This window comes from Anser brachyrhynchus, assembly GCF_964034855.1.
Source record: "Anser brachyrhynchus genome assembly, chromosome: 17".
NCBI lineage: Eukaryota > Metazoa > Chordata > Aves > Anseriformes > Anatidae > Anser > Anser brachyrhynchus.
The window spans coordinates 5,175,635-5,188,607 of NC_137710.1; the positions used below are offsets into that span (position 1 = coordinate 5,175,635).

General features: G+C 37.7%; 1 protein-coding gene across 2 annotated transcripts in view; it reads left to right on the forward strand.

Annotated features, from left to right (window-relative positions):
- Positions 1-8,987, forward strand: part of GLT1D1 (glycosyltransferase 1 domain containing 1) — a 57,227-nt gene extending 48,240 nt beyond the window's left edge. For both annotated transcript variants that reach the window (XM_080559680.1, XM_080559681.1), the window contains exon 12: positions 7,495-8,987. In XM_080559680.1, the coding sequence (XP_080415806.1) occupies positions 7,495-7,641 (147 nt within the window). In that variant the 3' untranslated portion in view covers positions 7,642-8,987. The remainder of the gene's footprint in view (positions 1-7,494) is intronic.
- Positions 8,988-12,973: the final 3,986 nt, after the last annotated feature.

The following is a 12,973-nucleotide window of genomic DNA, read 5'->3' on the forward strand; positions in this document are numbered from 1 at the left end:
AGCCCGAAGTTTTAGGTAATGTATTATCTAGCAGTAAGTGTTCTTATAAAGCAATATTAAGTCAAAGATACTACTTGGTCAGAAAGTAATTAATGACTAAAATTAAGCAATATTTTTAAAATAGATTTTCTGTGAAGATACGTAGGAGCAGGGAGAGGGGGAACACAGAATACTGCATATATAAATGCTGCAAATTTTCTTCTTTTTTTTTTTTTTTTTTGCATTGTGGCTTTGCTGCTACATATTTGTATATGTTGTGGAAGATGACTTTCAGACGCAGATTCCTTTATGCTTTAGTTCATTCCTTTTTCTTACGTGGTTCCCCTAAATATAAAATACTGGAGGAAGTCTATGGTAGTTGCTTTTAAAGCCTCTATTTGAAAATGTTACACATAGACTTTCTTCTCCTCTTACTTTTTTTAACTTGTCTAAAGACTGACTTTAACATTTTGTTAAAAAAAAAAAAATTTTGTAGTCAATAGTTTTGATTATGAAAAGGGAAGGCTTATTTTTCATGGGTGAAAATTTTCATGGACTAATACTTTGGGCTTTTGGTTAACAGAAGGTAAAGTTGGTTTGTATGAGGAGGAAACATATCCTACATTTCTCCGATGGGATTCTCTACAACTTCAAGAGAGTAGAATTGGACCAGCAAATATCACCTGCAGTGTGTAGTTCTCCTCATCATAAGTATGATCTAAGAGACATTGTGTTGTGTTTTCAATTGGTTTGGTATGTCAGCATATTTTATTATTTATTTAGAAGACCTTTTTTAGTCATTTCCTGCTCTGGTCATATATATCATCATGTACAGAAATCCCATATTTAATTTTCAAACTAGTCATGGACCTATTTTGCAAGAGTTCATTCCTTTTACAATCAATTAACTAATTAACCACAATGGCAGTTAGGGAAGAAAGCATTAAAAAGATCAACTATTATTCCGTAAAACAGAATTTCCTAGATAACGATTATTAACTAAATCCTTCTTGTTTTTATCCAATTCAAGATTAAATAAAATTTACAGGAGCAGTCTATTTGATAATTTTGCAAAGTACAAAATGTATCATATTTATCCAGTTTGTGGAATGTGTGATTAATGTGTCCTATTTTGTGGTGTTTAAGGAAGGTGAGTTCTCTCTGTTATTTTTTTGTTGTTGTTTTGTTTTTTTAATGGAAAAAATTCTTGCAGGTTTTTTTTTTTTTTCTAGAATATTCAGTGTTTCCAGTGGTTCTACAGCAAGATTTCTTTGTTAGCTTCTGGAATTTATTTTGCTGGGGAAGCAGTCTCTCTTCTTGAGATAACCCTTGGAAATGGGGTACTTTCAGGGTAGTGGAGGCTGAGATGTAAAGCTAATTATAAAATTAGTTGTACATGTATTCCTTGCAAGCAGCCCATTGCCTTCCATATGCTTCTTCAGAACTTTAAGGATGTACAACCATGTTGAACTCGCACACTGATGTCTCTCCTGGTATTAATTGTGATACATTCTGTCTGGTGTTTCCCTCAACATGCTCACTGTATTTGGCTTGGAATTCAGATACATTATTCATACCAGACCCAATTAGTTTCATCATACATCCTTGTAAGAAGTCTCCTCTGTGATCTCAAAGCATCGTACATTCAAATTGTTTGTTTGGAATTTGAGATCAATTCAAAATATGCTATAATTGCCTTATATAGAGGAAGGCATTATTTTGAGCACAGTGGTTCCAGTGATATCAGTTACTGTTCACGTGGATAAGGACTTTATTTTATTTCAGAGTTAGAGTCACAGAGTAGAATGCTATTTCTTCCCTGAAACATACCCCTCCTGTTTTGCTGCCACTTGTTACCCCCAGTTTTGCTGTTATTCTATCCCAGTAGGCCACGAGATCTCTTTCAAGTGAAGATGGTAACTTTCATTACCATATTAGCTGTCAAGCTCCTAGGTAATATTTGTACTGGAATCACTTATGTTTGTGCATTTAGCCTATCTTAGAAAGGAGAGTAATATCTCTTTTTTCTCTGTAAAACAGCAATTGTATATTATTTTATGAAAGCCCTTCATAATTTTGTTGGTGTCAAGTGATGTATGAACTATCAACATTTGCAAATGGGTCAGAAAAATATTTGTTTGCAGGATAATACCCAAACCCAATGAAAAGCTGTTGAAGCACTTTCTCCTTGCATGGATATAGAATGAATGCCAATCATCTTCACTCATGTTTTTTAAGATAAATTAACCATTTACATTTGTTGTTGCTTATTTCCCCAAACCATGTCAAATACAGTTTTTAAACCACTGTATACAGTCCATCTTGTTTGCTTCTCCTTTTCCCCATCCTGAGATCTGTATCTCCTCTCATTCCCACCTGTGTGGCAATTTGTTAAACTGCTCTGCTCCTCCATTTTCCTGCAGCTTGCAACATTTCTCTTTTTGTTGAGCATTCTCCTTTTCTTAGACTGTGCTGGAAAAAATAAGTTTCATTCACATACACAAGAATGATCTCTCTTCAGCTGCTCAGTGCCCCATACCTCCATGAGAAAAAAGAGATCCTTCAAAAAGAGGTTTCTTATTCTTCTCAGGATGCCAAATCTCAACTTCATAAAATTCTAACTCATAGCATGTTTCATCCTTCTGACCTCTTGTCTCTATCCACCATTTTCTGTAAATCGAAGTGCTTATTCCATTCCACACAGAGACAGGCCTTTAAAGAGACTGACATGTCTATTTTGTCACACAGCTGTGTCCTTTAGTCCCTGGATGAAAGTTTGATCTAAAAGAATACACTGCAAAATGTCCAAGTCTATACTCAGCAAAGTCAAGTAAAAGAAGGACAAGGTTAAATTCTGCTCAGCACATGAAATCCATTCTTCTTTTTAGCCCAAAGCTAAACCAGACCACAATCCAGAAACAAACAGGAAAAAAAATAATAAATGAAAATCTGTAGGACTCCAAGTGAGTCTGTATGGACTCTGAATGGAGATCCGAATGGAGGCAGTTCATTACACTGAGAATAAATTCTAGTGTGTTACACATTAGGGAAAATGCTTTTAATGGTATGGAGAGATTGGTACTTTGTTCAGGTGGTTGGGAAAGTCTGTTGCTGAAGAAGCTTAGGCACCAAATATTTTTAAGAAAATGTAAAAGGAATCTTAATTGTTTCAGATGAAGAGAACCTATTTGGTTGTGATGATATAGACTGTATTATAGATCAGGAGTAGAAAACATTGCTTATTTTCAAGTTGTACTGGGGTGGGAAAGTTTTGCAATATGGTAAGCCTAAATATGAGCCATTGTGTTTGGTCTGTGGACTGCCTTATCTTTTGAAAGATAAATTAGAGGGATAGAAACTGACTGTTATGAAATGTATATCGTTTTAAATCATGAATGTTGTTGGCATTCTTCTTCTATTCTTGATGAAAGAGAGCTTTTGTGGTTTACAGGAAAGTAGGAAATTGTAGTCATCATTAACCATTTCCACAAATGCTGAGGTTTCATGTACGGAAATAGAGAAGGCCTTGCTGATCACTGAAGACAATACTCAGATGGAAACAGCAGTTAAAGTAAAGGTGAAAGCTATGAAACATTTTGTCCTTGATACTACATCATCTGTGCACCTTACTTTTAAATCACGCCTTGATCCTGCCATTACTTGAATTTGCAAGTGTATGGAATATATGACACTGAGTTAATGGGACCTGAAAGAAAAAATGATAAGTAAGAGAGAAGAATAGCCAGCTGCTTTTGGGCAAAACCATGTTAAAATGGAAGACACAAAGAGTTATTCAGCATCCTAAGGTTCAAAATTATGTGTCCAGCATCTGTGAAAGCTCACAGAAGGAGCTGAATAAACAGAAGGAAGTAAATAAACTTCAAAGGCATAAAGCAAGGGGCCAAGCACAGACTGAATTTGATTGTGAGCAGGATCCAGAAAGACTACTGTTAGCAGAGAAAACTTCTGAAGTTTTAAGAGAGAAACACAGCTCAGCTGGGTACTGGCAGTGATACACTGAATGCACATTGTTTTCCTCTGCCAAATGTGAGTCAATGCCGTTCCTACCAGGACTTAAAACCAGAATGCAGCTGAAGTTTTAGACCTTTGAACCTTGGTTCTGAATAGATTAATTTGCAATGTGTGCAGTGCCAGTAATCACTGTTTACACTCCCCTAGAAATACTGACCCATTGCCCTGTGAAGTACACAGACGTGCCATCTAACTTCTGAGCTTTGCTTGCCACTAGGTAGGTATGTTGCCGTTCTGAGTTGTATCTGGCATTTGCCTTTCCCAGAGTGACTCTCTGCTACTTAAGAATCATGTTCTTTTATCTGATGAAGCTGATATGAAATTGTTTAATTGCAGAATTACTTTCATTATATAAATAATACATTAACAATGCATCTTATTTTCATCATGTGTGAGCTGTGGCACCAATGTAATTCTCATGGTAATTGAAGGAATATTTGTTCTCCTTTCTCAGTTCACTCATTTTGTTGCTTTATCTTCCAGATAGTGGTATTTCTGGGCTCCTACAAAATATTATACACAATTTCTTTTAGGTACTATATAGAGAAGCTGACATTTCCTTTAAAGATGATTGGTCAATTTACTGGGAGAAAAATGTGCTATGGATGCTTGCTGTTGAAAAATGCCAGTGTTTGAACTGAAGTGCTACGCAAAAAGAGGGCACATGTAATATCACTTACATTAGATGATCTCCCCTGTTCTTCTGGGTTGTGTCTAACTACATAAGAGAGTGCACAAATATTTGTGCAGATATCACTTGCAGAAATACAGCATAACTGCTGATTTATACACATTACCGCACTGTAAGTAGTTTGCATATCATAGGCTTCTAGAAAAAAAAATGAAATCCTTGATTTCCTGAACGAACTCTGAGTTCTGAATGTCTGCATTCTGCAAGTGCCCCTACTTCAGACTCACCATGAAATTACGACTGAAATGCAAGTCAGTTGGAGTTAAGGACGACACCTGATAAACGAAGTTATTGCTGTCTAAAGCTCAGTAACCAAAACTGAGAACAAGCTAAGCCAGATGCTCCAGGAGTACAAGGCAAAACCCAGATAAGTCACAGCAAATCTTCCCATTGGCTTCCAGTGTGATAGTGACTTGTAGGTGGTCACATTTGATTAGTAGAAAGTAGGGATAAAGCTGAGAAGTCCTTATTCCCAGTCCCCCAGTGTTTTTCCATTTGCTTTTTCTCACTCCTGCAGTTTCTCAAGTTTTATGCTTTGGACTCAGTTTGGCATTTTCCTGAAATTATCCCCAGCACTAAGTATTGAAACTGTGAAGAAGGATCTCATTTCTTCTATCATTTACATGTTTCCAAGTTTTTGTCTTCTATATCCACATTTTAAAAGAACGCTAATAGGACTACCTGTCAAGAAATGTTACATTGCTGCTTCTGTTCTTAGGTAATTTACATAAATTATTTTTAAACATTACTTTAAATAAAATCCTCCACAGGAGCATAAAATTAAAGTTGGAATGTAGTTCAGTGTGAACAGTATTTATTACTATGATTAGACAGGCAATTGGATGAAACCAGCATAAGTCATGTAAGACGTTCCCACGTTCCCTGTTCTGTATTCTTGGCAGATACGGAGGAAGGAAAAGAACAGATCTCTGAAGTCAGAGTCCTTGGCTGGATCTGCAGTGTCTGATAGATGTGGCCTCAGGCTACTCTCTAGACCAGACTCACGTGTTAGAAAATACCTGAATGCCAGGTAGTTGCAGATGGAAGGCAGGCTGGTTGATGTGTGTGGCCCTCATGGCTATTCCAGAGGCCACTCAGCGCTGTGTGGACAGAGCCAGGATGAGAGAAGAGTGTGGGAATGGAGTGGACAGAGACTGAAGTTGGGCTGGAGTTCTGCAGCACATGAAAGGGGAGAGCGTGTGCTGTGCCAGGGTTTTCTAACGGGCATTAGTGAAATGCATTTGGGGTGCAATACGTGCTGAGATCACCGGGCAAGGAGTGGGGCTTTTTTGCACCTATTAACCATGCAAGTTGAAAAACATCTCTGCAAAGATTACAATGTAGTGCTGATTCCATGTAAAATTTGAGGTTATTGTTAATATGCATGTGTGAAAATCATCTTCGTCTGGTATTTACCTTTGTAGGTTTGTAACTAAGGTTACAAATCTTTCCAACAGAACTGACATGTGCATCTCTGACTATTTAAATCTTATGTCAGTGATGCATATATTGATAGTTTGTCTTGTCAGTGAGAGTCAAGGCAGTGATTATAACATGTTCGATGTGATTTCACGTATCAGTTTCCCAAGGGTCATGCTATAGTTATGTATTATGCATAGCCATAACTTTCATTACAACAGCAGCATTGATTCTGTGGTAACCAAAGATTTTATATTTATGTATTTGTTTATATACACTGTGCACTTAGGTTTTCAAGTATAGTTTGCTAGTTAACCCTAGTGTTGATATAAATGCTGGTGTTATTTATGATGCTTCCTTTCATAGCTGACAGTTTGTGTAAATAATATATCCCCTTTCTGCCACCCTTTTTTGTCCCCCGTGTCCTTATGCACCGATCTGCACTACCAATTGTGTAGTAATGTATTAACTTAATTTTCCATTGGCACAATAGCTATCTGCATTTCTGAGCCGAACCAAGACAATATTTTGCAAAGATCTGAGCCCATTTGTAATCAAGCTAAAGTATTGGAAGTTGTCTCTTGATACAATATTAGATCAGCTGCTCAGAATAGATTAGTTCAGACATCAACTCTCCTTTCATATGTTTGAAGTTCACAAATTCTCTTCCCTTGAACTAAATTAGAGTGGCAGAGGAACAGACAAAGGTATAGTTGTAATCTGCCAGGTCTAGTATTTTACCAAATAGAGTTAATAGAAGTTCATATATGGCTTTTTTTGCAGAGCTTGATGAGCTTACACTGCTGGATCTGTAACTGTCCAGATGCAACAACTCTGGAAGATCTTATTGCTGCATGCCTGCTCTTAACTTTGTACTGTGACTATCTTTATACTGTGACTATCTTTATGTAGTGAGTTTTTCAGTCTCACTACAAAATAACTAAACATGTTACGACAGCAATGAGATAAAAGCTTAGTTGCGCTGAGATCAAATAATCTGATGCCAGCTATCCTCCATGCAGGAAACCAGGTGAATTATTTAATTTATAGCCAGTGTGGCTTTGTAACACTTGGGTAGGCAAACAATTTTTGTGGCATTAAATTCATTGCCTACACTTGTCCTAACACCTATGGGATTTGTCTTTGATTTTAAATGACTTGGTGGGCTGAATAAAAGATATAAGATAATTATTTATTGATCATTGCTTATAAATAAACTATGGTACTTGACCTTGAAAAATGACTTTGAACAGCTCTGTTTATTGGTTTACAGATGACATGTTTTACTGTAATCATGCTACAGGTACAAGTTATTTCAGACTCATCAGAACTTCAAGGAACCTTTAATTTATTATTTTCTTTATCTTTTTTAGGAGTTTGTTGTGCTGTCCAAGAGTTTGATGAATGATCCCATTATGGAAAGAGAAATTGTAACAAGGGCCAAAGACTATGTGAAGAAACTTCACTCATGGGAATGTGAAAGAAAAGCCTATCAGACTCTTGTCCTAGGACTCCAGTGAATCTCAGAACTACAGTTGATACCTAGCAATCTGTGTAGAGTGCCCTAATAATGATGGAAACATAATTAGTTTTGGGTTTCTCTGGGTTTCTTTTTAGAAGAGATGGTAAGACATGCATTATTATTCTATTCAAATACACCAACATCACAGGAGTTGCCTGCTACTTCAAACTATCAAATTTATCTAATTCAACACAGTCTCTAGTGTACCAATTCATCACAGACCAGTATCATTTTGTAAGATCACACAGGAGAAATATACTCCTCGAACAGACACAAATTCTTTGTTGTTGTAAGGCTCAAAGGGAGGATGATTTCTTGTACACAGTGGAGCACTCAACCACAAAGAGCTTATGTCAAACATGATCGTTACATCCTAACAAAATGCAGTACCAGTTTGCTTTCCAATTATACCAGTCTGAATGTATTCAGGTACATGTGACATACATACAATTTCATAAAACCACATTTAATTACATGTACAGAGTACAAAATTATTAAGATGAAAGCTTTCTTAAGACTAGAAGATGGACATGTCTATTGAGTGCATAAAGATTTGTGGGCCAAAACAGCAAACAGAGTGTTGATGCTTAGGGAAAACGAGTACAGGAAATGTTTAACTGCCGTGCACGTACCTGAATTCCTTTCAGATAAGCCAGTATGGATGAAAAGTCCCATGCCTGCATTTTTTCTTGGGTCCTGGGAGTAGAGCATGTAGTTTAGCAATGCACTGATAAGCGTACATGGCTTCAGATTCCAGAATTGCACAGCACTGTCCTTGGCAGCAAAGAGGTGCTTGCAGGCAGAAATGTTTTGTTACGTAAACTACCTCTTAATTTGCCAGTTACTTTGGTACCTCAGTGATTTACCTATTTAATAAAAGATTTATGAGAGCTGTAAAATGGAATGAAGGAAAAAAAACAAAGGTATTTTCAATTTGCTGTGTATTTTGGTACTGTTCATTCTCATTTGTGGTTCTCGGGATATATTGTAACATACTGCAGCAGGCTGTTTTAAAGGGAGACTTATCTGTGCTTGAAGTCCATAATAATCATTTTTGCTAGTGCAATATTTGTGGACATATGTTTGATTTCATAACTGTTCATCAAAGAATTTGTATTTATAGAAAAATGAGTGTCATACTTTTAATTCTTACTGGAAAACACTATATGCTTTATATAGGCTTGATCCTGCCCCAATGAGAACCAGTGAGTTTTCTGTTGATTTGAGTGGCTATTGAGTCAGACTTTTCTTTGTAATAATGAAGTTCAGTGTGTGTTTTAAGCTTTCCTCTGTGTTTTGGATATTTTACAATTGTTGAGACAGTAAACAAGAAAGGAATTTGAATGTTGTGTATTGATCTCTCTAAAACATATCGCCCTTCTATTGTAGTGTGCTCAGCCTTGCCTTCAGCAACGTGGGACATCACAATCTCCAAGGGCAAAATGGGCCTAATCTCAAACCTGAGAATTGCTACATTTCCTTTTAAGCACATTTCTCCTAAATATTTTTCATGTCCTTTGACATGCTGAGATGTAAATACACGTGCACTAGTTGTCAGTTTAGAAGCCGCCAGCCAACATCTATCACTGAACAGCTTCTAAACCTGCAGCTCCATCTTTCTTTTGACATGTCACTCCCTCCATTACCAGCGAGTAGCAGGGCCTCTCATGAGACTGCAGCACCTCTTTTAGCCACAGCAAGCTATGCACTAACGGAGGAACCCCTACGACACTTTCAGCATGTTGTATGTGGTAGGGGACATTTATAGGCAATAGCTATAAATGGTCTTTTTTTTTCGTTGTTTTTTAACAAACTGAGCCTACTGCAGGGCATCCTGTTCCTCTCACATCTCCCAGACCTCCTCTGCCAGTGTGTCTCAGATACTTTGCTTATTTGGCTTTGATCTATAGGCCTCCCTCCAGCCCATTTCCTATAGCATTTATTGTCCTCTGAGAAATGCAGGTTATTAAAAACAAATAAACAAATACATAACATGGGAGAGAAATCAGCTATACTTCAAAGCATTGAGCTAATGGTAAATGATTGGAAATAGTAATGATCAGAGAGCTTTTTCCAAAGTGTGATATGTTTATTACCAAGCTGCAAGGAACTAAATACATTGAACTGGATTTTGCGCTATTTCCGGCAAAACAAAACATGTGCAAGTGAGAAACTCTGCTACACCCTCAGAATGTAATTAACATATGATTTTTCAGGCTGTATTTAATCTATAAATGTGAAAACTGCATCTGGGAAACAGCATGCTCATTTGCATTTGATAACCATACCAGCAGCACAAACAACCCGTCTGCAATATATGCATTAAAAAAATAAAAAGAAAAAAAGGAAAGAAAAAAAAAGAAGCCAAAATAGTGGTGAGCTCAGCCCTCAGGACTGTTTTACAGTTATCAAACAAGGCAGCGTTCATCAATCAAGGGCATTCAGCTTTGATATCATTTATCACATGGGCTTGTGTTCTGCCGCATGAAGCCTGTCTAGTGAGGCTAAAAGGTTGGGGCAACAACTGCTAGGGAATTTCATCACAATAAATTACAGTTGGATTTTTGTTTTAAATTTAATCCAGTGTTATGTTCCAGGCCCATAAATATTCAATGAGTCTTGTAAGTCCTTGTAAAGAAAATATTAGACCCTGTACAGGCAATTTTAGGTATAATTATCTTTCATATGACTTCACTCAAACGATTTTACATTTAAGAATAATCCTTTTGTTGTCCTGCAGCCCTAATTACGGTATTTATCTTCCACCTTCAAAGCCCCATTTCTTATCCTAGCAGCTTTTTAAGCAAGGCACACCTCATTGGGATACAGATACAGCTCCAAAAATAGCACGGGTTCTGTTCTCAGGAAAAACCTGCATTGTACATTTACCCCTGTGGCTAATTCTGCATTTCAGGACCTTGAAATGTACTGTTAATTAATCCAATTACATGCATTTTATTTTGCAATTAATTCTGTCACTGAATCCACAGGAACTGAATGAAAGCTGTGGACCTGTACAATGGGTACTACTATGCCATTTCCTTTCTTGGCACGATTACTTCAGGAGTAGAGACAATTTGGTAGTGTGTGGCAAAACCCAGCTAAAGCCTGTGGTCTGTGGGAATGAGAGCTTCCTGAATTAGGATTTCATTTCAATTAGCCCTAGAGCACACATATATGAATTTTTAGACCTAATCTCTGCATTCTCATTTCAGCCTTAGCCAGGATATGCCCTAAGAAGGCTGATTCCAAGGTAAGTCTTTCCAGGTTTGTTCACTCCAGGCAAAAAGTCACGTTGGCTCATAGCAGCCAGGATTTAGCAGCTCCCATCCCCGCAGTTGTGGCTCTTCTGTTCTCCCCAGCACGCAGAGCCCACACTGCCTGCCCTCCTCTGCTCCTGCCCTGCTCTTACCCCTCAGAGGGTCTCCATAGGAAGCCAGGGGATCTTTCTTTCTTTCTTCCTAGAGCAAACACAGAATTTGTCAGACTCATCCTTTGCCAGTGCTGCAATCAGCAGCTGGCTCTGAGCACCGGCCTTGGGAAAACAGATTGTACTGATCTAACTCTTATCTTAGCAATAACCAGAGCGCGTTGGAGGTGGCCTGTACAACGTGGCTGGAGGGGAGGCACGTCGTCTGATCGAATCAGGGAAGGGATTTAGATATAGATCTCTAAGGCTTTAAACAAAACAAAAGTCAAGCTTTCCTCTTTGGCCTCATTACAGCTCATTTTAGAAACATTTCAGAAGTCACAGATGAGACAAAAAGCAGTGCTCCCAAGGAGCTGGAACATGAATGCAGCTATAAGGTTATTAACACATTCTTTACATAGTTTAACAAAGGCTGTATTTGAGGGGGCTTGGCTCCAATAATAACTAATGTGACATGGCATTTGGAGCATTAACGTTTGAAATTCAAACAGTGTGACTAGAGTTATCAGGGATGCCAGGGTTTGTAGGACCCTTGCATGTTCAGCCATGGTAGCCTAGCTGAGTCAACAGATGAATTCAGAGCCCTTTGGGACACCACTTTCAAGACCGTTGTGGTTTAAGGTCCTGATGGAAGCCTCAGAGCTCTAAATTAGCCAAAAGGAGTTACTTGGTGATCTCAGGGAAATCAGTTTTGATGTTTTGCTATTAAACTACTTGACATATCAGGACTTAAAAAGCCATCAAAAGAAAATGTTAAATTGTATATTGGAAGATTTAAAAGTATTTGTGCTCCTTCTGCAAATATAATTTAGCATCATTTGCCAACAAGTGAATATCAAGCAATCCAAACAACTGCAAGGTCTACCCTTGTGTTTAATGAATGCAGCAGAACTTCATTCTTCTTTTACGACACATTTTCTCCTGTCTATTGGTCTCATAACCTGTTCTGTCCCTTTCCCCCCGCAGTCTTTTTAATCTTTTGGTCAAAAACCGTTCCACATGAAATTAAAGAAACAGTTTTGTCAAAGGCTTGTCAGAGGAGATGGGTGCTTCCAAGTGGAAATCAATCATTTAATGGCTCAGTGGGATCTGAGCATTTTTTTTTCATTAAGTTGTCCAAAGTGATTTCATCACTCCAGAATGTATTTCCCTTCCACCCTCCTCTGTGTGGCTGGTCCAAGCCCGGTTGCTTTAATGTTTGAAACCCACACCCCATAGGCAAGCAGGCCTCTGCGGCCCGGTCAGCGAGAGCTTGGTATTTCCTTGCACATGTCCTGGTATTCCCAGATGCCATAGGCACAAGTAATTCTGCCTGACATACCCCAATGGAAAGGCTTGATCCTCTAAACATTTAATTATATTCAGAATTTGAGAGTAAAGAGAAAAAAAAAAAAAAAGACAACATGAGACCAAACTCTTACAAAAAATGAGGTGTTTTTTTTTTTAACAATTTAAAATTTCTAAAGAAGTGGGTAACTTTTATGTGCAATTTAATCCTCCTTAAATGAACCGTATTTTTGTCAAGTAACTGTTCCATGCATTAGATGTCATTCCTATGACATCTAATTTTAGGTTTTAAATATTGAGGGCACTTGAAATCTCTCATCCTTTATAAAAATGATGGACAACATTTGTTTTGCCCCGTTCTACAAATTCATTTCCCCTAAAGCATTGCAATTAAGCTAATTTAAAACATTTGTTTAAAATTAAACAATACATTAACAGCAGAGAACAGCTGGCTGCCTAGAAGCTGCAGTTGTGAACACCTGATCTGAATCTGCATTTAATCACCCTTACAGCCCCCTTAGCCCTTCCTACTGTTTAAGAAGCAAGTCTATCACACCTTTTATGATATTTTAGTATGCTTCTTACTTTGCAATTTCCATTCTTGTGTACTTCA